This window comes from Dipodomys merriami, unplaced genomic scaffold, assembly GCF_024711535.1.
Source record: "Dipodomys merriami isolate MVZ:Mamm:240054 unplaced genomic scaffold, mDipMer1.0.p SCAF_2, whole genome shotgun sequence".
NCBI lineage: Eukaryota > Metazoa > Chordata > Mammalia > Rodentia > Heteromyidae > Dipodomys > Dipodomys merriami.
In genome coordinates, this window is record NW_027203381.1 from 11,520,393 (window position 1) to 11,543,986 (window position 23,594).

The 23,594-nt window shown below is 39.4% G+C and overlaps 1 protein-coding gene across 3 annotated transcripts in view; it reads right to left on the bottom strand.

Annotated features, from left to right (window-relative positions):
- Window positions 1-23,594, bottom strand: part of Malt1 (MALT1 paracaspase) — a 53,268-nt gene that overhangs the window by 12,647 nt on the left and 17,027 nt on the right. Inside the window, exons 4-10 of one of the 3 annotated variants that reach the window (XM_070029042.1) lie at window positions 22,184-22,343; window positions 21,166-21,344; window positions 20,184-20,280; window positions 19,326-19,358; window positions 15,517-15,543; window positions 12,717-12,749; window positions 2,286-2,489 (exon numbers count right to left, since the gene is read on the bottom strand). In XM_070029042.1, the coding sequence (XP_069885143.1) occupies window positions 2,286-2,489; window positions 12,717-12,749; window positions 15,517-15,543; window positions 19,326-19,358; window positions 20,184-20,280; window positions 21,166-21,344; window positions 22,184-22,343 (733 nt within the window). The remainder of the gene's footprint in view (window positions 1-2,285; window positions 2,490-12,716; window positions 12,750-15,516; window positions 15,544-19,325; window positions 19,359-20,183; window positions 20,281-21,165; window positions 21,345-22,183; window positions 22,344-23,594) is intronic. The other 2 variants (XM_070029043.1, XM_070029044.1) reach the window with 2 other exon arrangements.

Sequence of the window (23,594 nt, forward strand, 5' to 3'; positions counted from 1 at the left end):
TTGGGAGGCTGAGGCAGGAGGTTCCTGTTTGAGGCCCTGTCTCAAAACACAATAATGACAATAAAAATCAAACCCTGTATGTTCTTCTCCTATGAATATCCTCCTTTGGTATCACTGTGTGTGGGACCTATATAATAGCCACACCACCACCTTCAGCTTTCTTTTTTTTTCTGGGTAGTTTATTGGAATAAGCGTCTCACGGGGAATTCTCTGCCTGGGCTGGGTTCAAACTATGATCCTCCCTCAGCCTACTGAGTAGCTAGGAATACAGGCATGAGCCACTGGCACCCAGCCACTACAGGGATTTGACCTCCAGGGTTTTCACTTGCTAGGCAGGAACTCTACCATTTGAGTCATGCCCCTATCCCCTTTCTGCTTTAGCTATTTTTCTAATAGAGTTTTATGATTTTTGCTGGGAACCAACCTCAGACTGCTACCTTCCTACTTGCATTTCCCTATGTAGCTGGGATTACAGCTGCGAGCACAATGCCCATCTTGTTGTGATGGGAGTCTTACTCTTTTTCCCCTAGCTGGTCTCTACCTCTTGAAAAGCATGAGCCATCACAGCTGGCTGGCTCTCTCTCTCTCTCTCTCTCTCTCTCTCTCTCTCTCTCTCTCTGTTTCTTTCTTAAACCTCATTGCTTCTAGTTAAGTTTTGAAAGTCTTTTCCTAATTAAGCCATGCAGGTACCCTAAACTCTGAGAGTTAGATAATATGAATATATTCAAACAATCCACATGATTCTAGAATGAAAACATACACAAGTTGCCAAAAGGTCTATTATATAGTACATTTTTGACTACTCTTTAAGAAACGTGAAGGGATATTCCCATTAGTCACTACTCTGTAGTATTTGGAAAGGAAATTTATTCACATAGGACTCTGAGCCTTTTCCTCATCCCTTAGAAGCTGAGATCTAAGGATTGCAGTTTGAAGCCAGCCTGGGCAGAAAAATCTCTGTGAGACTCTTATCTACAATGAACAACTCAAAAACTGGAAGTGGCACTGTGGCTCAAGTGGTAGGGTGCTAGCCTTGAGTGAAAAAGCTCAGGGACAGTGCCCAAGCCTGGAGCTCAAGCACCATGGCCAACAACAACAAAAAGCCAAATTGACACCTTTTGTTTATAACTTGTAGGCCTAAGGACAAGCTTGGGAAAGTCATTTTCCTGGCAGCCAAATATTATTGCACAGTATCCTGGTAAGCACATCCTGTGAAATACAGTTCAAATGAGCCCCACTCATTTTGTCTTCCCATATTTGGAATTAAATTACTACAAGCCTATTCTATCTCTGAAAATCCTTTATGATATGCAGTGTTACTAACATATGTAAGTAAAAAAATGGGGAAAAAACTTAAAATGTACTACTGTAACTTTTGTGGAAATGCATCTTGAGTCATAGGTGTATAAAATTTAAATTTATAAATTGAAAGAGTTGAGTATATAGCTTAGTAGTAGAGAGCTTGTCTACCATGTGTAAGGGTGAGTTCAGTTTTGAGCACTAGAAAAGACAAAGAATGCTTTCATATGACTCATTAAGATTTCCTCATTAAATTCTAATTTTCACTAAAAAAAATAGAAAATAGCATGAAACACTTAGAAAAAGACCACATGTACATACTATTTAACTTTTATATTAAAAATCTCTACACAGCATATTTTGCATATATAACTGCACAATCTATCTATCTATCTGTCTATCTGTCTATCTGTCTATCTATCTATCTATCTATCTATCTATCTATCTATCTATCTATCTATCTATTGGTGCTGGTTCTGGGGCTTGAACTCAGGGCCTAGGCACCATCCTTGAGCTTTTATGCTTAAGGCTAGTACTCTACTACTTGAGCCACAGCTCCACTTCTAGTTTTTTTTGGCAGTTAATTGGAGATAAAGAGTCTCACAGGTTTTCCTGCCTGGGCTGGCTTTGAACCTTGAGCCTCAGATCTCAGCCTCCTGAGTACCCAGGTGTGAGCCACTAGCACCAGGCTACATTTTACTATTTGTTCATCAAGCTTTACTAGTTTTCATAGTCAAACAAAATAAAAAAGGAAAATTACAAATGACAGGTAAGAATTCCAATAAGAACATTTTGACAAAACAAAACAAACCAAGAAGACACTAAGAGAATTCATTATTTATATCAAATTAAGATCAAACTTTTATAAGAAAAAATTCAGTTTGACAATGTATTTACCTTATTTTTATTGGATTTTCAACTCTTAACCTAGCTTGAATGATGAGAATAGTAGATAATTATGAAAATGAAGATTAGAAACATCTCACCATATACTCCTTTGTCTAAAAGCAGCAGGAATTCGTCCACAGCATTACACATCTCATATTCGGTGAGGTCCAACAGTGAAACCACTTTGAAGTCTAGCTGCCTCAGTAAGTTAGTCAGTTCATACACATCCACCAGAGGAGCTTTAAGCTTGGGGTGTTCCCAGTAATTCATATTTCCTATCAATAGAGCAACCTTGTCCTTTGCTGTAAAAAAAATGGGGGAGCATTTAATGGAGGACATAAAGACTAAACTTGTGGAAATTATATCACAATAACAATTTTAAGACTGAACTATTTCAAGTAGGGTTTTATTTCTATTATTTTTTTTTGTTGTTGTTGTTGGTTGGAAGGCTTGAACTTGGGGCCTAGGTGCTGTCTCTGAGCACTTTGCTCAAGGTTAGCACTCCACCACTTTGAGCCACAGCGCCACTTCTGGTTTTCTGGTGGTTAACTGGAGGTTAAAAGTCTCATGGACTTTCTTGCCCAAGTTGCCTTTGAACCATGATCCTCAGATCTCAGGCTCTTGAGTAGCTAGGATTATAGTCATGACATATAGCACCTGGCATCTATTATATTTCATTGTAGAAGTATCACTTATGTAGGAGACTAATACACTGAGAGGAACATATAGGCAAAAGCATCAAACAATTGCAATTAAAATTTATGGAGACCTTTGAAAACTAGGCAAAGGTATTTATTAATTATATGAGAAGCATAACAGTAACTAGTAAAGAAATGTAATTTCATTAAACTACAGCATAACATAATATTCAACTAGATTTTTCAAACAAATTTAAACAAGGAATGTTTAAAATTGGATTTCTATAAAATTAGGTTTTGTTTTGCAGAGAAAAGAGGGACAGGAAGAAGTCATGTGAGCAAGCTCAAATAAGCACAAGTAAGGGGAAGACTTGAAGAGAATCGCAGGAACTTCACAAGGATTACATACTTCATTTCTGTAGTAGCTGTGTTTCTTAAAAAAAACAAAAAACCAACCATTTCCTGTTTGGAATAAGGCTCTGCAGGGGGTATGTGATGACTATGTGAATGTCACTTAACAGCTCACATTCTCAACAGTGCACTGAGACTTTCCTCAAAGATTGTGGGTTCTTACAGGAAACAAGTTTGACAGGTGGACAAAAGACCTGTACCTCTGTCTTTAAAAGCACTAGCCAGCTCAGGTCTGTAGCCTGTCCTGAACAGTCCTGAAAGCTGGATGCAACTTATGGCTGCACCTCTGCTGCTCTGGAGTTGGGTCCAGGGGTTTGAACAAACCTACTGCATTGCTACTGGTATAAAATATATAGTGCAAGAACTAGCATATGTCTGAGACAAGCAGAAACGGTCAGATAAGTTGATGTTAGGTGAAATGAACCCCAAGATAAGGACTCAAATGGTTTTTCTTTCTTGCTATTGTTTCTTACATATTTATAAGATGATTTCTTTGTTGCTTTGTATGTCCCTCTCCCACGGTGTAACTCCTGTTTTCACTGTATTTGATGTTGGTATAATTTGGGGAGGGGAAGGGAGAAAACAACTTGTTTAAATGGGGATACAGGTGGACCCATTGCAACAATGAGATGTACAAGACGTTATGTCGAAAAATGAACTTTATAACTGGTGCGGGGGGGGGGGCGGGGGCGAGTGGGTGGGTGGGGGATGGGAAGGGGAAACAAAGGAGGAAGCACCAATGCTTGATGAGAAATGTACTCATTACCTTGCTCATGTAATTGTAACCCCTCTGTACGGTATTTTCACAATAAAAAAAATATAGTGCATTCAATTATATGACACATGGCACACAGTAGCTAATGATGAGAAATCACTGCTACTGGCTCAGCTATCTACTGCACATATATCATACAGCACATATGTGCTTTCTACTTATAAATTTACCGTTCAACCCTCTGTGGTAAGCCAACAGCAGCCTCATCCATTGTACTTACCGCATGAAAAAAATAGCATTGGGCTACACTGTGTGCTTGATGTCTGTGTGGTCGTTACACTGTGTGCTTGATGTCTGTGTGGTCGTTTCTCAAAATCTACGCCCCCAAAGAATGTTGCATTACTCCATTCAGGTAAGAATAGCAACTTTACAGAGTGCAAGGGTCCAGAAATATGTATGGTAAAATGTATGTATCAACTGCCTATAATTCTTGTAAAACTTTTCCTCAATGATCTATTTCTGGGGGCTTTGAACTCTGATGTTGCACTTGCTTGGCTTGTTTGCTCAGCTGGCACTCTATCACTTGGGCAATGACTCCAGTGCAGCTTTTTGCTGGGTATTTTGGAGACTGAATCTCACAGACTTTTCTGCCTGAGTTGGCTTTGAATCTCCATTTCTGATCTCAGCCTCCTGAGTAGCTAAGATTACAGGTGTGTGCCATGGGTATCATCTAGCAATGATAATTAATGATAGCTAGTTCCTAAGCTGTCTTGGAGTACTTTCTTAAATTTAATGATAAGATGATAGTTAGGCAAATCTTACCTTGTCCAATCTAGTGGTGAAGTAGTTCCTGGTTAGCAGATCAGGGATGGATTTAGAACATAGAAAATTAGAGGCTGTGGCTGACATAAGGTCCATTCCAGGAAATTAGTTGTAGAAAAGGAAAGACAGATATTAGAAAGAGTACAGAGAAAACGAAAGTCAAATTTGTATTTGAGAGATAAAGAGAGGAGAATAAAGAAAACTTTAAGATAGCAACTAAATAAGCAATTTATGATGGTTTTCAGGTGACAAATGCTAAGAAATTTTCTATAAAAACATTTACTGTAAGAGCCACCCACAAGTTCTTAAACACAAGCCATTTATTGGAAGACAGAAACATAAGGCTGTGGGTGTAGCTTAGTGGCAGAACCTGTGCTTAGCAGATGAGGGTCCTGGGTCTGATTCCAGCACCCTCTCCTGCCCCCCCCCGCCCCCCCGCTAAAAAGGGAGGAAATTAAAATGCCAGTTGCTTACGCAGAAAGACAGAAACGACAGGATCCTAGGTATCTTTCATAACTTAATACAGGATATTTTTCAAAATTGATTCTGTATTGTAACACTGTCCAATAATTATCCAAAATAAGTTCATATTCCCAAGCACCTGGAAAAGGACTTGGTACATACTGTATACTCTCTGAATGTGAGGAATTATCACAATGAGAGCCTTTCCTGTTATTAAAGTATGCTTATTTTAAAAAAGTGTTTGTCAGTCTTTGGATATCCACAAAAAACCGAGTATTAACTGGATGCCAGTGGCTCACACCTGTAATTCTAGTTACTCAAGAGGCTGAGATCTGAGGACTGTGGTTCAAAGCCCATGAGTCTCTTATAAACTACCAAAAAAAGCCAAAAGTAGAGCTGTGATCCAAGTGGTAGAGCACCAGACTTGAGCATAAAAGCTCAGGGATAGGCAATGAATCGAAGCGCGCGCGCACACACACACACACACACACACACAATCAAACCTGATTGGCTGACTATATAGTCCTTGTTATTCTGATGCATTGAATCGTTTAATTACTCTCCACATTCTAATAAAATCAGGTCCCAGTTCCTCAGGCATACAGAGCCATTCACATTCTAGTCCATGCTTAGCTGCTGAGTAGCAAATGGCCCCCAGTGTTGTTAGTTCCAACCCTGAACAGGGGGACCTTGTGATTTTTTTCCAACCAAAATAATGTGTGACATTGCCAGTCCTGGGTCTAAGCATTACGATGTCCAGCCACCATGTAAAGAAAGCAGCAGTCTGGTCAGGGAGGAGGCAGGGTGCGGGGAGTCTTCTACCCATCCTCTCTAAGGTGCCGGGTATGTTCTGGCCACCAACTGACTGCCACCATCGAGAGACCCCAGGAGAGACGAGCAGAAGAGCAGAAGACCCACTGGCAGAAAACAGTCAACCCAGGAATCACAAGACAATAAAACTGGTATTTTTTTTTATGGCTTAAAAGCTATGCTAGCAAAGAAAAATCATTTTCAAATAATCTGGAAAACTCAAGTATCCCCCGCAAGCCTCCAGAATCTGATCCTGCTGAGAAATCAGATATATAAGCAGAACCTTTACAGAATGTGCAGCAGGTGAGCTGTTTTGAAAGCACAGGCCTTGCAGTCTAGAAGGTTCCACAGCTAACCAAACTGCCCTGATGGACATTTTCCTCTCAGTCTTTATTGGGTGGAGTTTTGCCTGTTCCTTGCCTGTCTGGCTGCTCTTGCTTCAAACATGTCATTATGGGCTAGCAGGCCTAGCAAGGAGCTGCTCAGGAGCCCAGTCTTCCTGAGCCTCTTTCTCCTCCTTTGGCTCCTGCATCTGGAGCAACCTGAGCTTGCAGCTCCCTGCTGGCCTCACACTCTACTGGCTCTTTATTTCTAGTTGTTCATCCTCTGTCTGCACATCATCCAGAGTGACCTGCGAGTGCCTGCTGGCCCTAGCTCTCACTCTCACTTAAAGAGGACGCACTGTGCCGCTGGCAACTGCATCGCAGCAATCTCAGCTGAGGCCGTCCACCTCTTTTGGTGAGGCAATCTGCCAGTGCAGAAACGGCTGCGGGCAAAGGGAATGACTATTTCTCATTCATTTTCATTCATTTCTTTCGAAATACCTTCTTCTGAATGGTTTATCTCCTTTGTGATCTTGGTTTTACACTTGTCTTTTAAAGTCTGTTTTCTCTTGAGATCTGTCAAAATTCTTTGTACTCCCCATATGTTTTCTTCTTTAGATAAATCCGTTCCCCTACTCTACAGGTCCCAATGTAAACAATCCAAAAGAAGCTCCAGCCTTCTGCTCTCTTTAAGGCCAGCCTGGATCTCTGGCAGTGTGGGCACCGTGGCCATGATGGAGCAGTGCAGAAGTCTCATCACTTGCTCTTTGCGGGTATGAAAGCACCTACAGGACGTGACTGCTGATGTGGATGGCAGGGCTGGGTACTGTAGAGGTGTTCTGTTTGTTTTCATTTTTGTTTCTGCTTCCTTGGTGATAACATGGTCTATGTTTACAAGGCAGGAAATCAGAAGGCAGCTCAAGGTATAAGAAGGTACATTCCAGGAACATCCTGAGCAAACGCTGGAATTCTTGAGGTCTCTGGTCCTCCTACAAGACTTCCAATGGGGACATAAGCTCTTTGGTAAGCAAGTTTTCTGGAAGGTCTCACAAATACTGCTCTAGCAGTATTTGAAACTGGCTACAGCTTTAGGCTTCCAAGCTCAGAGCCTCTTGGTCAAGGCCACTTCCATTTCATCCACCTTTTTGATTCCTTCACACTTCATGCTGGTCTTCTCCATGCAAACTCCACCTTCATGCAAGACATCTGACTGGGAACATCTGCATCATTGTTCTCTATACTGTACCAGGCAAAGAAACTCCAAAAATAGATCTGAGACTTGGAACATCAAACTGAGGCACATCCAGCTCCTGATAGGGATTTTTCTTCAACTAGGTCACTTCCCCTCCCCCTTCCTCCCCGTCGGTCATTGAACAGGCTGGACACAGCCTGGGTGCTGTCCCTGAGTTCTTTCGCTCATGGCCCTACTACTTTGAGCCACAGCACCATTTCCATTTTTCTGGTGGTTAATTGGAAATAGAAGTCTCATGGGGACTATTTTGCCTGGGATGGCTTCAAACTGCAATTCTCAGATCTTAGCCTCCTGAGTAGCTATGATTATGGGCTTGAGCCACCAGAGCCTCGTTCATGCATGTCAAGCCTTTTAGCTTCCATTATTATTTTTTTAATTCATATGTTTCTTCTCTGGTTTTTTCTTTTCTTTTTTTTAATTTAATTTAATTTTATTTGTGAACATACTGTACAGAGGAGTTACAATTACATGGGCAGGATAATGCGTACATTTCTTTTTTTTTTAAATTTTTTTCTTTTATTTTAAAATCATTTCTTTCTCTCTCTCTCTCTTAAATGAGAAGCTGGACTTCTTAAGCACATGGTTCTCTTGGATCTCTTCATCTTGAAGGATTTCTGGCCTTACCTCCCAAGCTATCTTCCTGGCGGACAGGACGACCATCAGTCATCTCCTCCCCACCCCCCCGCTGCCCCCATTTCTTAAATTTCCCTTTCACTTCCCTAGGTCTTTCTCATCATTAGACACTATAGCAGAGGTTTGTGGAGGGTGTTGTGGGAAGGAGGGCTCATGCAGGCTTTACAGAATGGGAAATTTTGTAGAGTTCATTTCTCCAGAGATGGGGTCCAGATCAGCCTGCTGTCATGCTTCAGTGTTCACTGGGGCGGCTGGTGGGGGCAGGAAGTGCCCAGTTGGCACCCTGGCAAGAAAGGGAAGTGGTCTTCTCTGTTACCCATCTATTACACAGTAAGTCACACAGCAAGTAGAAGGTAAAATAGGAGCTTCTTGACTAAAAAACACATCTTTCCACTGTATTGCTTTCATGCCGACACTCAAAAAAGGGGAAGAGGACCAGCATGGCAGACATAGCAGGAGCACACGGGACTTCGGAGAAGACTGATCTGTCCTCACTTGAGCCTCTGTTTCGTGCTCAGGCTGCAGCTGGCACAGCCTCACTCCACCTGTCCAGCCTCTGTCTGGACAACAATACTTTTAGGACTCTACCTGCCAGGAATACTGACCCGCTTGTACCCCACCGTACCACTTAGGCCTTTGCTCTTCTGCCTCAAAAACACTTTCTCACATTCTGTAACGGGGACCTCCAATTTAACTTTAAAAATCCTACCTGGACTTTGCCTTCCCTGACTCTCCTAGACAAAGATTTCTACTATGTATGCTGTGTGATACAGCCACGGCCGTGTTTGTCTCATATTCACATTTATTTATTTCTTGATAGCAGAGGCTACACTGAGTAATGGATCTATATGGTCTAATAACATATTTCTCAAAGTGTATCCCCATGATTAAATGATGTAATGATTTCTATTATATAGCATGCATCATGTACTGCATCTATTGATATCTGGGCATCAATCCTAATTTAACTATTCATTATATAATCCCGAGCAAGTTATATTAAATACAGTTTCAAGTTTTCATCTATAAAAATGAAGGAAATGTCTGCATCTAAGGGGCAAATTATACATTTCATTATTAGTATTATAACTAAGTGCATTAAAAACTAAGTAATTAGTATCATTATTAAACTCTTCAGTGACAAATTCATATTTGGACCTTGTTATGTGCATACATAACACATGGCTTCTCACTACAGAAAATACTGTTTTGTTTAGAATAGTGTCTCTCTCTCTCTCTCTCTCTCTCTCTCTCTCTCTCTCTCTCTCTCTCTCTCTCTCTCTCTCTCTCTCTCCAGGGGCTTGAACTCAGGGCCTGGGTTCTATCCCTGAGTTTTTTTTGGCTCAAGGCTAGTGTTCTAGCATTTGAGCCACAGTTCCATTTCTTGCTTTTTGGTGGTTAATTGGAGATAAAGAGTCTCTCTTTCCTGCTGGGGCTGGCTTTGAACTATAATCCTAAAATCTGTTTCCTAAGTAGCAAGGATTACAGGTGTGAGTCACCAGCATCCAGTCAGAATACTTTTTTATCAGGTATTTTTTAACAGGGATATTTAGAGATCTGGGTGCAAGATAATGGAGCTGAAATACATGAAAACTTAGCACTATGCTGGGCACTGGTGATTCATGACTATAATCCTAGCTATTCAGGAGGCTGAGATGTGAGGATTGCAGTTCAAAGCCAGCTCAGCCAGAGTCTGTGAGACTCTTACCTCCAATTAACCTCCAGAATACTGAAAGTGGAGATGCGGCTCAAAGTGGTAGAACACTAGCCTTGAGCAAAAGAACTGAGGGACAGTGCCCAGGCTTTAGCCCTATGACCCCCCACCCCCCACAGATACACACATGAAATAACAACAGCAATAAAACAGCACTATGACTGAAGGTTTTCTTTTTTCTTTCTTTTAAATTTTGGCAGTCCTGGGCTTTGAACTCAGGTGTTCATGCTTCCTGGGCATGCCTCCAGCCCGTTTCTGATTATTTTCAGAGAGGGTCTCGTCTCACTAAGCTGGCCTGGACCACAATCCTTTGTTGTGCTTCTTGTCATTCCTGGGATGACAGGCACACGCCACTATGCCCAGCTTTTTTTGTTGTGATGAGTCTTATGAACCTTAGCTAGTCTAAAATGTTGATCCTCCTCATTTGCTTCTCATCCTGTGGCTTGAGTTGCTGGGCCGACAGGCATGTAACACTGTGCCCAGCTATAGTTCAAATGGCATCTCACAAACTTTTGCCTAAGTTGCCCTTGAACCCTGAGCTTCTTAATCCCAGGCTCCTGACACTGGTGCCTAGCTATAACAAATATTTATTCATTTTGGTGCCTTTCCTGAGGTTTGAAATCAGGGATTTAGTACTCTTGCTTGGCTTTCTTGCTGTGAGAATTTGGCTGGTTAACTGAAGATAGAATCTCACAGACTTTTCTGCCTTGGTTGGCTTTGAACTGAGATTCTCAGATCTCAGCTTCCTGAATAGCTAGCATTGTAGGCATTGGTCATCTGGCAGATTTTTTTTTTCTTTTTGCCGGTCGTTGGGCTTAAACTCTGGGCTGGGGTGCTGTCTCACAGCTCTTCAACTCAAGGCTAGTACTCTACCACTTGAGCCACAGTGCCACTTGCAGTTTTCTGGTGGTTTATTGGAGGTGAGAATCTCACAAACTTTCCTGCCAGGGCTGGCTTTGAACTGTGATCCTCAGATCTCAGCTTCCTGAGTAGCTAGGATTACAGGCGTGAACCAACGGAGCCTGGCCTACATTTCTTTTTTAAAGGCAGCAATTCATGGTTCCTTGTCTCTTTCAGCATCCAGTGCCTTCACTTTCATGGTTGATCAATTCCAGGATCAAACCCTGGACCTGGCCATCACCTGAGCTACTGCAACTGTGAAATCTCAAGTAATACATTTCCTTGGTGGCACTTGGTCTTCCAAGTTAGCATCCTCTTTAAATCCCCTGAATCTTTATTTCTCCTATTTCTCCTATTTACTAATCTTTTCAAGACTTTCTTTCCCTATGCAGTTTTGGCTAATTCCTTAAAATCCCAACTCTCTTGTTTCTCTCTGGATATGACCTCGATAAAACTGGCTACCACAGGGCCTGATGTGTAGATGTGAACAGAAGGACCAGTTAATAAGTTTTGTCTTTTCATTTGCCGATTTCTGCTACAGAGAATTCACATCACAGATCTGTACCACTGTGAATTCATAATTTTTAAAATCTGTAGTTTGACTCTGTCAATATTCTTTCCCTTGTAGATGGTAGCTTTTATTTTCCAAGCAACTAAACCTCTGCCAGTACACAAGTTCTACATTCAGACTTTACTCCTCTTTTCTTCAGTCCTTTAAATAGATTTACCTAAAAAGGAAAACCATCAATTGAAAATGTCAACTTCTTAAGATATCTTTCAATATGTTCACTATCTTCTCTTCTAATTTTAAAAAATGTTCAAGATTCTGATCAAGCCATTTCTCTTTAGTTGGCCCCAAATCCCAGACATCCTCTCTAGGAAATGGGTATAAAAACTGCCTACTCTTTGATGGATGCTCTAACCTGTAATCTGCACAGCCTTAGGAGATTCTGCTTCTCTAATGTAAACATTCTCATATTTTCTCAGTTTACAAAGAAATCTGAATTGTATGTCGCCACTTTTTCCCCCCAACAAATTATATTGTCTTCACATATTTCCTTTTGAATCATTCTTTATCCACTTTATTACACAATTTATCCACACTTGAATCCACAGTAAAACTATGTACCTGATTCATAAATAGGTAGGGGCTTCTAGAATTTCATTGTCAGCAACCTTTTCTTCAGTCATTTAATCCAAAGGACAAATATTAGACATTCTTTCACCTGACCTCCCAGGATGAGAATGTTGACTCTTTTACTTTCTTTAACTATTTTTCTTTTCTATTTTATTATTCACTTACTAATTGTGGTACTAGAGATTGAACCTATGACCTTAGAGATATTCCAGCTATCCTCTTTAAGTGTTAATCTGCTAAACTTTCACGGCATCATCTCACGTATATCTTCTTGTATTTCTTGTTTTTCTTTTTCTCTCTTGTATTTTCTCTTCCAAGGTATTCTTAACATCCATTCAAAACATCCATTTATATTGCATCTAAATCCTCCTCTTTCCATGCAAACTCCAAATCCAATTTCTGTAGAGCTCTCTCCTAAGTTCTACCCCACAAAGAGTTAACCCTCACCTCTTTCTCTCTGCAAATCATGCACACACTTCTTTTTGTTTGCATGTTGCAAGAAACACAGAAATTACTCCATAGAATTTGAAGACACCAGAAACCGAATCTGTAATTTTATAAAGCCTCTTTATATTTCTTCTTCAAATATCAACAATAAAAATTTGGCTTCCATGATAAAATAGTTACAAAAATAGTTAAAATAAATCCCTTCATGTTCATCAAAAATAGTTAAACATTTATATTTGATCATGCACATTAAACTCTACTCACCTAAAGGCTGGTCAATTGTTTGTTCTTTATTATCTATACAAAGATAAGAAAGCAAAAACATGTCACCATTCAAGATACAGATATTTTTAGGACTCAAGCTAAATGGAAAGCAATGAAGGAAAATAGCAGCAGCATTATTAAAATAGGTTAATGAAAAGGTCTCTAGAAGCTGGAAAGGTGGGGGAACAGAAAGGGCTGATAATGAGTACCTAAACACAAAAGAGGTCAAATATTCTAATGTTGTATAGCACAATAGAGCAACAACTGTACTTTTAAAAATAATTAAAATAATTAAAGATTTTGAAGAATCAATTACTGGTTACAATACTGTACTGAGCAAATACATACATTTTATGTCAATTAGAGAAAAATATTTAAAAGGAAAAAATACAGAATAGACTTGCTAATGAATTACTTACATTTCTAAGGTGTTCAGATTTTTGTTTTGTTTTGATTTTGGTCCTGGGGTTTGAACTCAGTTTGGGCACTATCCCTGAGCTCTTCTGCTCAGGCTAGTGCTCTACCACTTGAGCCATAGGGCTACTTCTGGTTTTCTGGTGGTTAATTGGAGATAAAAGTCTCACAGACTTTCCTGCCCAGGTTGGCTTTGAACTGTAATCCTCAGATCTCAGCCTTCTGAGTAGCTAGGATTACAGGCATAAGCCACCAGCGCCCAGCAGATATTCAGATTTTTAATAAAACAGCATGGATAGAATTGGAGTCAAGCGAGGAGAATTTCTTTGGTAACTGACAGCTTGTAATAATGATAATCTGAGAAGGGCAGTGGGGGGAATAATAACAAGGAGCAGCAGTCTTTGTTAACACCTGCACCTCCGCCGCCACTGTTGTGCATGTTTTATATACAGATGTCTGCCTTGTGAGGTGATATGCCACTGCACAGATAAAGAAACTGAACGAGAGAGAAGTTAGGTCATTTGCCTGAAGCTGTGAAACTAATAGCAAATTTGGGCTCTAACTGAAGGAGTTTCATCCCAGATTCAACACTTTTGCCATTCCTCTAGAGAGAATAAAGTCCTGCTCACCCATGAGTACCACGAGGTTAGAGATGCAGAACAAGATGTAGTTCAATCTATGTGTCCACTACTGTGGAGAGGGTAAATATCTCTGTGCATGGCTAGTAATAGAAATGCTATGGGAGCCTCATCCAAGCTTTCCTGATATATAACACAACACTTTTTTTTTTTTTTTGCCGGTCATGGGGCCTGAACTCTGGGCCTGGGCGCTGTCCCTCAGCTCTTCAGCTCAAGGCTAGCACTCTACCATTGGAGCCACAGCGCCACTTCCACAACACTTCTTTTACATTCAAATTTTCTCTCAAATCCTGGGACAGTAAGGGAAGAGGGGGCCAGGAAAATTTAGAAGTTTAACGATATGTGTAAGCAAAACATTTTATGAGGGGCTGGGAAGGTGGCTCAGTGGTAGAGCGCTTGCCTTGCAAGCCTGAGGCCCTGGGTTCGATTCCTCAGCACCATATAAGCAAAAAGAAAAAAAGCCGGAAGTGGTGCTGTGACTCAAGTGGTGGAGCGCTAGCCTTGAGCTGAAGAGCTGAGGGACAGTGCCCAGGCCCAGAGTTCAGGCCCCACAACTGGACCCAAAAAAAAAAAAAAAACACATTTTATGAAATAATTTCAACATGTTCATTAAAGGGAAAGAAACAACAAACAATAAATATAGGAAAAGAAATTCAATCCAGACAAAGAGAAGCAATTTCTAGGGTGTTTTTCAAGAAGTACTGATGTTTGGGTGGGTGAGCATGTCTCATGGAGGCTTTGCATGAATTTGAGCACATTACAGTTCTGCAAGTGTCTTTCTGCTTTGTCCAATTTGGTTATATATAATCAGCACAGCCCAAAATGCATGTACAATGATAGATGTTTATGAAATAGGACACTAAACACACTGCTCGGGGTTCAGTGGTAGAGTACTTGTCTAGCATGTGTGAGGTGCTGGGATCAGTCTCCAGTACCACACATAGAAAGAAATAGAGAGAGGAAGGAAGGAGAGAGACGGAGCAGAGTAGGAAGAGAAGAAAGAGAAGAAAAGCAGGTAGGCAAGCAAACCAGTTACACACTAAAATAATGAGACATAGGTTTCTCTAAATATGAAATTACCTAACTGCCTTCTTAATGTACTTCTCTATAATTTTATTCAAATCTACTGCCAGGTTCCCTTATTGCTTTTCAGAATGTCCATAACCTTTATCAAGGTTTTTCGTAGTTCTCATTATTGGTATACCTTTTATCCTAGTTAAAAATTTTCCCTTTAGCTTAGCTTGTTCAGTAATCTGTGATTAAAGCTGGACAACGAGGTTTGCATATTCCTCCGCTTGTCAGTCTTTTCAAGGTCACTGCCCAGCTTGTCTGCATAGTGCTCACTCACTATCCTCACTAACACACCTGACTTCAGATGTTCGATGTGTAAACCACAGATACTAAGGGTCTGATGAGCTCAGGAATGTGACTCATCACTCTTTGAAATATGCTTATCATGCAATTTAAAGATCATACATTTCCTTCTTTAACTTCCTTCTTGATATAAGGAATATACATTGATTTTCTGTCACGTTAAATATTTTCCTACCCTTATATTTTTGTAATCAAGAACATTATTGATTCTCATTTGTATGAAACCGAACTGCAAGTAAGTAGTAATTTCAACTGTAGTTTTTATTATTTCAACAAAACAAATCAAGTTGCTAGGATTACTAAAGAGTGTCTAGTGTTTTTGTTGTCCTCAATTTACTAATCTAAAACTAAAATATTCTGTTTGTCTTACTCACCAGGATGTCCAAAATTATTTAATTCATCTAAAACAAAATAAGATAAAATAGATTAATTTGAAATAATCTAAAGGCTTATTTAGCACAAATTGTAAGAGTAATGACAAAGCTATTTTTTGAGTCGTGTTAGGTTTTATCAGTTTCAAACTTTCCAAATCAAATGAAGAAGGCATGCAAATAGGAATAAATAGCAAAGAATACTGCTGTGGACATCACTCAGGATTTCTAAGCTATTGTTTTCATTAAATGACAAAAAGCTAAATAAGCAGGGGTGGAGGGGGTTAGGGTGTGGTCAAATTTGTAATCCTAGCTACTCAGGAGGCTGAGATCTGAGGATTGTAGTTTGAAGCCAGCCTAGGCAGTAGAGTCCTAGAGACTCTTATCCCGGATCAAGTACCAGAAAAGTGGGAAGAAGTAGGAAGTGAAGAGCTAGCCTTGGCAAAAAAATCTCAGGGAACACGCGCACGCGCGCGCACACACACACACACACACACACACACACACACACACACACTCAGCTAAATAGACTCATTCATAGTTTGTTCAAAGTTTGAGATATTTTGGCCAATTATAGGGCTAACATAGTCAAGAGGTAAGTCTGTGGCTTCTTGAAATTAATCTCTAATGATTTTTTAAAGAATTTTAGAACAGCAGAAGATCCATAGAATTACTGAGGGACAATATAGAAGGTTCCTGTATACCCCAAACTTAAGGTTTTTGTTTGTTTGTTTTGTTTCTGTGGTAGAACTGGGGATTAAACTCAGGGCTTTGCATTTGCTAGGAGGGGCTCTACTTCTTCAGCCATAGCTCTTACTCCGTTTGCTCTGGTTATTTTTGAGATAGTCTCAAGTTTTCCTTGGCCCATCCTTGACTATAGTCCTATTTAGGTTTTCTGCTGTCACTAGAGTAACAGGTGCCCACCAGTATGCCCAGCCTTTTCTGATGAGATTGGAGTCTTAAGAACTTTTTTGTTTTCCTCTTATTAACATGTTATATTGTCACAAGTTAATGAACTAGTCATGTTTTTGTTTTGTTTTGTTTTGTCTTAGGACTCCATCTAGGACACCATACACATTTACTGTGTCTCTTTCGGCTCTTCTTGATTATAACAGGTACTCAAATATTTCTTATTTTTGAGTTCTGAGGAGTAACTGGCCAGATAGTTTGTAGAATGTCCCTTGACATTTTTCTGATGTTTTTCTAATGGTTAGACTAATGGTCTCTCAAGGTCTGATGTGGGTAATCACAATCAAATGTGGCTTATACAATCATATAGCCAACACCTGTTTTGTTCTTTACACATTTAAAGAAGGTAAAAACTAACATTCACAACAATTTACAAGTATTACAGTATTCCTAAAGTGTTACGGAGAAATGATACTTTTTTTTTTTTTTTTTGCCAATCCTGGGGCCTGAGCATTCTACCACTTGAGCCACAGTACCACTTCTGGCTTTTTCTGAGTAGTTTATGCGAGAATATCAAGGACTTTCCTGCTCAGGTTGGTTTTGAACCACGATCCTCAGATTTCAGCCTCCTGAGGAGCTAGGATTATAGGTATGAGCAACCAGGGCTTGCCTCGAAATGATATTCTTACAACACATAAAATCATCTAAAAGTAGAATCTACCAGTGCACAGGGTATGTGCAATTTTACTGTTATGTCTGTAAGATGTTTTTTTGGGGGGGGGGAATAGGGTGCCTGTTGGAGGCACTATCCCTCAACTTTTTTTTGCTCAAGGCAAGGCTAGTGCTTCTGGCCTGTTTTTTTTTTTTTTTTTTTTTTTTTTTTTTTTTTTTTGTGGTGATTAATTGGCGATGAGAATCTTGAGGACTTTCCTGCCTGGGCTGGCTTTGAATCATGATCCTCAGATCCTGCCTGAGTAGCTAGGATTAGAGGTATCAGCTACCGGTGTCTGGCTGATATTTTTCTTATCTGTTTGTCCCACCTACTTTAGTGAGGATGTTTCATATATTTGTAATACAGTTAGATAGTTTTGTCACAGTCTGTGTTTGTCTTGGGGTCCCCTTGCCTTTAGCTTTACCAATGACAATCTGAGTTATATGTCAATTTCACTGCCACAGCTATCCCAGATTTCAGTTATCCAACTCTACCTCTTGTCCTAATCAAAAGCTTTAATGAAATATATAAAATAAAATGTCAAGTTGTCAATATGTATCAATTCGCCAACTGTAAAATGTCTCCAGTTTTGTAGACTTTCTGAGAAAAAATGTTGGATCTACTTTTTCCATCTAAAACTTTTAGAGCAACTGTCATAGGTGATTTTTTTCTGTGTGTTTTCCTAGAGGCATTGGTGATTGAACCTAGGACCTTGTGCATGCTAGACAAGTGCTCTATCACTGAGCTACATTTCCAGACTAGGTGTTCTGAATAAGTTATTGGAAAATTATTATTGCCATTGGAAAAAATTATGTGGTAAATCATGCAGGCACACAAGCAGCATGGGAATGTGATAATCACATGCATCTAAAGCCAAACAGTGGTGCTCATTTGTATTTATTCTTAGACATCTCTAATGCAAGTAAGCAAAAAGGAGTGAGAGAGGAAGAGAAGTTTCAATAGGATTTCATCACATAATGTCCTTCATTCAGGGTTAACAGATCAGGGATTAGATCTCCTAGGATTCTTGTTCAGTTACATTTAGAATAAAAACAGCAATTATTAGTTTTTTTTTTTTTTTGGGTCCAGTCGTGGAGCCTGAACTCTGGGCCTGGGAGCTGTCCCTCAGCTCTTCAGCTCAAGGCTAGCACTCTACCACTTGAGCCACAGCGCCACTTCCGGCTTTTTTCTTTTTGCTTATGTGGTGCTGAGGAATTAAACCCAGGGCCTCAGGCATGCAAGGCAAGCGCTCTACCACTGAGCCACCTTCCCAGCCCCAGTTATTAGTATTTTAAAATGATACTACAGAAATCCAAATGACAGGAAAGCCAGTAAATGTAAGATTAAATATTATTTTCTTACTTTATTCAATTAGGAAACAAGAGTATGTAATAGTCTGAAGAGGCGGCAATTGAAAAAATACTTTGCTATCCACAAACCTAAATTTGAAGTCTAATGTAGCATCACACTAAGATAATCCAAGTTTTATTACAATTTAAGTACAGTACTGTAGTTAATTAAAACAAATTTGGAATTTATGTCAAAATAGATTTTCAGTGTTCTGTAAATGGCAGAGATGAAATGGTGGATTAATTTAGAGACTTGTAGCCTCAAAAATTTCTACTTTATTTCTAGAATATTTGCTATTTGATAAAACCTGTGTTGGACAATAAATCTGTCCTGAAATTTCAACAGAAACTGAATTTGAATTTGAGGAGCATCTTATCATGCTTAAGGGATAAGATGATCTAAACAAATACTCATGACAATATAGCTATTTTTTAATGTCTGAAGATACAATTAACATTAAAGTTAATTGTAAATAGTCAGGAAATGGCACATGTCTGAAATTTCAGCACTCAGAGGGACTGAGAATTTCAGACCAGCCTAGACCACATGGTAAGACCATGACTCAAAACATAAAATCCTAAGTGTTCATTATTAAAAATATGTTATGAGGAGCTTTGTTCTTACACACAAGAGAAAACAACTGAACACTGTTAGTTATGAGTCAGTTTCATAGTGTCTGAGGCAATTTATAAAACTACAAAAACTAGGATACAATATTCTTCAGTCGAAGTAATTTCTGAGAGCTAGTATTTTTTCCATCACAGCACTTTAGAGTACTCCATCAATCCCCAGAGTGTCCGGCATGCAGGAGACTCAGTCTCAAACCAAAGGATTATACTACCTTCCGTGCACTCCACCGCCCCATCTGTTCTTCCTTGTGCCAGAGAAAAAAATTTAAATATATTGAACTCATTCTTTTAGAAAAGCAGCCATTAAGTAGAGAGAAAGAAATATCACAGAAATATGTTGTCAAACCAACACATAACCAACATCTCCTACTACTAACGACATAGCCATAATTATATTAAATAGAACAAACTACCAAGTTATACAGCTCATAACTGGAATTTTGACTAATACTCTTTTATGTCTGTGATAGTTTTTGTTTATTAAAACTCTTCCACTAGATCAAGTTTTTTAGACTCAAAGCTTTAAAGAACACATTTTGACACAAGTGTTTAAATAAACTACAACATTAAAAAATAAGTAGAATGAGCCAATAAGGTCATTTTCATTTCTTTCGGCTCTTTGTATAAAGAAACTAGAGTACGACCTTAGTATGCATTCTTAACTTTTTTTTTTTTTTGCGGGGGGTGGGGGGTGTCCAGTCGTGGGGCCTGAACTCTGGGCCTGGGCGCTGTCCCTCAGCTCTTCAGCTCAAGGCTAGCACTCTACCACTTGAGCCACAGCGCCACTTCCGGCTTTTTTCTTTTTGCTTATGTGGTGCTGAGGAATTGAACCCAGGGCCTCATGCATGCAAGGCAAGTGCTCTACCACTGAGCCACCTTCCCAGCCCCTGCATTCTTAACATTTTTATGTAAACAAAACTAACTTCTGGGGTAGGGAAAAAGAAAAAAGAAACAACTTCTAGCACTTAACATACTATTAAACATAAGGCAAAAAAGGAGAATTCCTTTTGTTTAAATATTTATTTATGGCTTACATCTGACTTGTCAGAACACTGAGAAATACTGCTTACCTATGATGATTTCTACCTTTCTACTATCTTGACTGTCTTGATCATTAGATACACGACACCAGTAGGTTCCTTGATGTTCCAAATCCACATACGGTACCTATATCCATATCAGAAACAGACATTTTCTCTTCAATTTTAATTTAAATTTGCTTAACAGGCCAGACGTGTGGTGGCTCATACCTATGATCCCAGTGATTTGGGAGGCAAGATCTAGAGGATTCCAATGTGGAGCTAGCATGGCAAAAAGTGAGATCCTATCTCAATAAGCAGGGTGTGGTAGTACACATTTATAATCCCAGTTATTCAGGTGCCACAGGCAGGAGGATTAGGTCTGTGCTGTGACTGACTCTGGGCCTGGACCAAATGGTAAAGCACCCGCCTATCAAATGTGAGGCCCTGAATTTAAAGACCAATATCACCACCCCCCCAAAAGAAAAAAAAATATGGCTTAGTAAAAGCCATTTTGTGTTTGAAAAAATTTCCAAAAGACTTTCAACATTTCTTTGTTTTTTGTTGTTTTATGCTTATGTGGTGCTGAGGAACCAAACCCACGGCCTCATGCATGCAAGGCAAGCGCTCTACCACTGAGCCACCTTCCCAGCCCGACTTTCAACATTTCTTGAGGGTTTTTTTTTTTTTTTTTTTGGTTGGCCGTGGGGCTTGAACTCTGGGCCTGGGCGCTGTCCCTCAGCCCTTCAGCTCAACTTTCAACATTTCTTATCTCCATTTATGAGGTTAAATATTAGCAAGCAAATGATATAATTATTCTAATAGTGGAGAATTTGGTACAATGTTTATCATTTTACTTAGGAGCCCAGGTTGAATTACACCACTTTCACAAATATTAAGAATCAATTAATATTAAATCATAAGGGATCTGAAACACTTCAAAGAATATATTTTAGTGTTCACTTTACATATTCATTGTACTATTTGTTTTATATATTAGCCCCCAAGACACCCCAACAAACGAACTACCTACCATATACAGCTTTTTTGTTTCATGTGTTAATGGTGATTCGTTTTTGAACCACTGGTAGTGAGGAATGGGGCTTCCAACAGCAACACACTGTAAAACCAATGTGCTACCTGGCACCAGTTTTTGAGACTTTGGTTCAACACAGATTTGCAACTTGGATTCAGAGATGCCATCCAAACTACCTTGAATTAAAAGGAAACAAAATCTCTAAGTTAAAAATTAAAACAAAATTCCCCTACACTTTACATAAACATATGTGCCCAAGTTTACTAAAACATATGTGCCCAAGTTTACTCTTCTGGTTGTTTTTTTTTGTTTGTTTTTTTTGTCCATTGCAGGGCTTGATTCCAGGCGAGCACTCTACCACTTTGAGTCACAGTTCCACTTCTGGTTTTCCAGTGGTGAACTGAAGATAAGAATCTCAAAGACTTTCCTTCCCTGGCTGGCTTTTAACTGTGATCCTCACATCTCAGTTTCCTGGGTAGCTAGAATTACAGGCATGAGCCACCAGTGCCCAGCTTAGTTTTTATAATCTTTAAAAACATATCCTAAATGGTGTTTGATAGAATTGTAGTATTCCCACAAACATTGAAGAGATCAAAGAAAAAAAAGAGATCAATGTGATGTGGACAATAAAAACTTGGAAATTCTGGGGTAATCAAAGTATTAGGCAGATAAATCAAGAAATGGAAGCAATGAGGAGAAACTATACTTGAGTTATAGATGTCATGCACAAAAGCTCCAGGTCAAAAGCTAGAATGTTTGAAAATCTCAGCAGCAAGGACCAAACTAAGAAGTTTCTATATTATCTTGTGAGTTCAGTAAGCACATGTAAGAGGCAAGACACATGAGAAGGACAATCAAACCACATGGGATGAAATCTTACTGCCTAATGACACCACTGGGTAAAGTACTACATATATATAACCTTGGGTACTATTTTGATGTTTTTAAAGTCCATTTAAAAACAAATATTAAAATAAAGACAACCCATCAAGCAAACTTCAACTTTGTGACTTACCCCGGAAACTTTCTGTTACTTCTGTCACATCACAAACATCCAATTGTGACCACTGGCTAAATTCAAAGGTGAAATTATTATTAACTCGACAGACATAAAAGCCTGCATCCTTCACATGCACTGCATTAAAAATAAGTTCTGGTGAATTTCCATATGGAATCTGTAAAAATTAATTAGAGCATATTAAGTGAATGATTCCATCACAACACATCTTACAAAACACAATGATTTCACTATGGAGCTCAGAAAGTATACATTTTTTTCTTTCAATTTCTAAAATGTTTGTTAGTTATAAAATAAACAATATCATCTTAAGAAATGAAGTTCTGGAAATCCATATAGCTTTTACAAATCCATTTAAGCAGAGCAGCTGCACAGGCTGCACTCAACACTGCCTTACAACCCTACCATGTATCCCAGATGACTGAGTAATGCATGCTTTCTTCTCACATCTCAGTCCAATCCTACTTCTCTCATGTACTATATGTCTATAGATAGAAATCATCTCTTCCTGCTGCTGAACCACAAACTCACATATGCCTGGAGTTATTCACAACTGCCTTTTTTGCTTCAGTTAAGATGAAGACCCTGTTTTCACTGTATTTGATGTTGGTATAATTTGGGGAGGGGAAGGGAAAAAACAAATTGTTTAAATAGGGATACAGGTGGACCCATTGCATCAATGAGATGCACAAGTCGTTATGTTAAAAAACGAACTTTACAACTTTGGCATGGAGGGGTTGAGATGAGGGGGTGGGGGTTGGGGAGATGGGAAGGGATGGGAAGGGGAAACAAAGGAGGAGGCAACAATGCTTGATAAGAAATGTACTCATTACCTTGCTCATGTAATTGTAACCCCTCTGTACGGTATTTTCACAATACTAAAAAAAATGAAGATATGTTTTCCCAATAAAGGCTACTTGGGCTAAAAGGTCTGTGAGGACCAACTCAGAACCCTAACGCTGATGTGAAGATTGTATTAAATGGAAGACATATAGGGCTGAACAGATGCAGAAAGAAGCTTTTGCCAGCTTCCTCTGTGACAAAAAGAAGGCACTTCTAAGAAATGAGGCTGCCATGTTTCCTTTTGAGGTAGCTTTTACTCCCAGACTAGATAAATAAATCCCTTCTGCAGAGTTAAGAGAAACTTTCTGATCCTGATACCTGAATGAATAAACATCACAAACTATCTTCTTTTCCCCTTTGAAGAAATCCGGTGTTGGCCATGAGGGTCCCCACCCCCTTCTTACTACGTTAGATGTATAAACTTCTGAGATTCTCTTAGTAAGTGGCAGGCTTTGGTAGGCTCCCATATGGATATGAACAGAGTTTTTCTCTTGCCAATCCATCTCATCTGTTATTTGCAGATCTCTAACACTAAACCAAAGGGTGTAGAGCAAAAGCTTTCCTT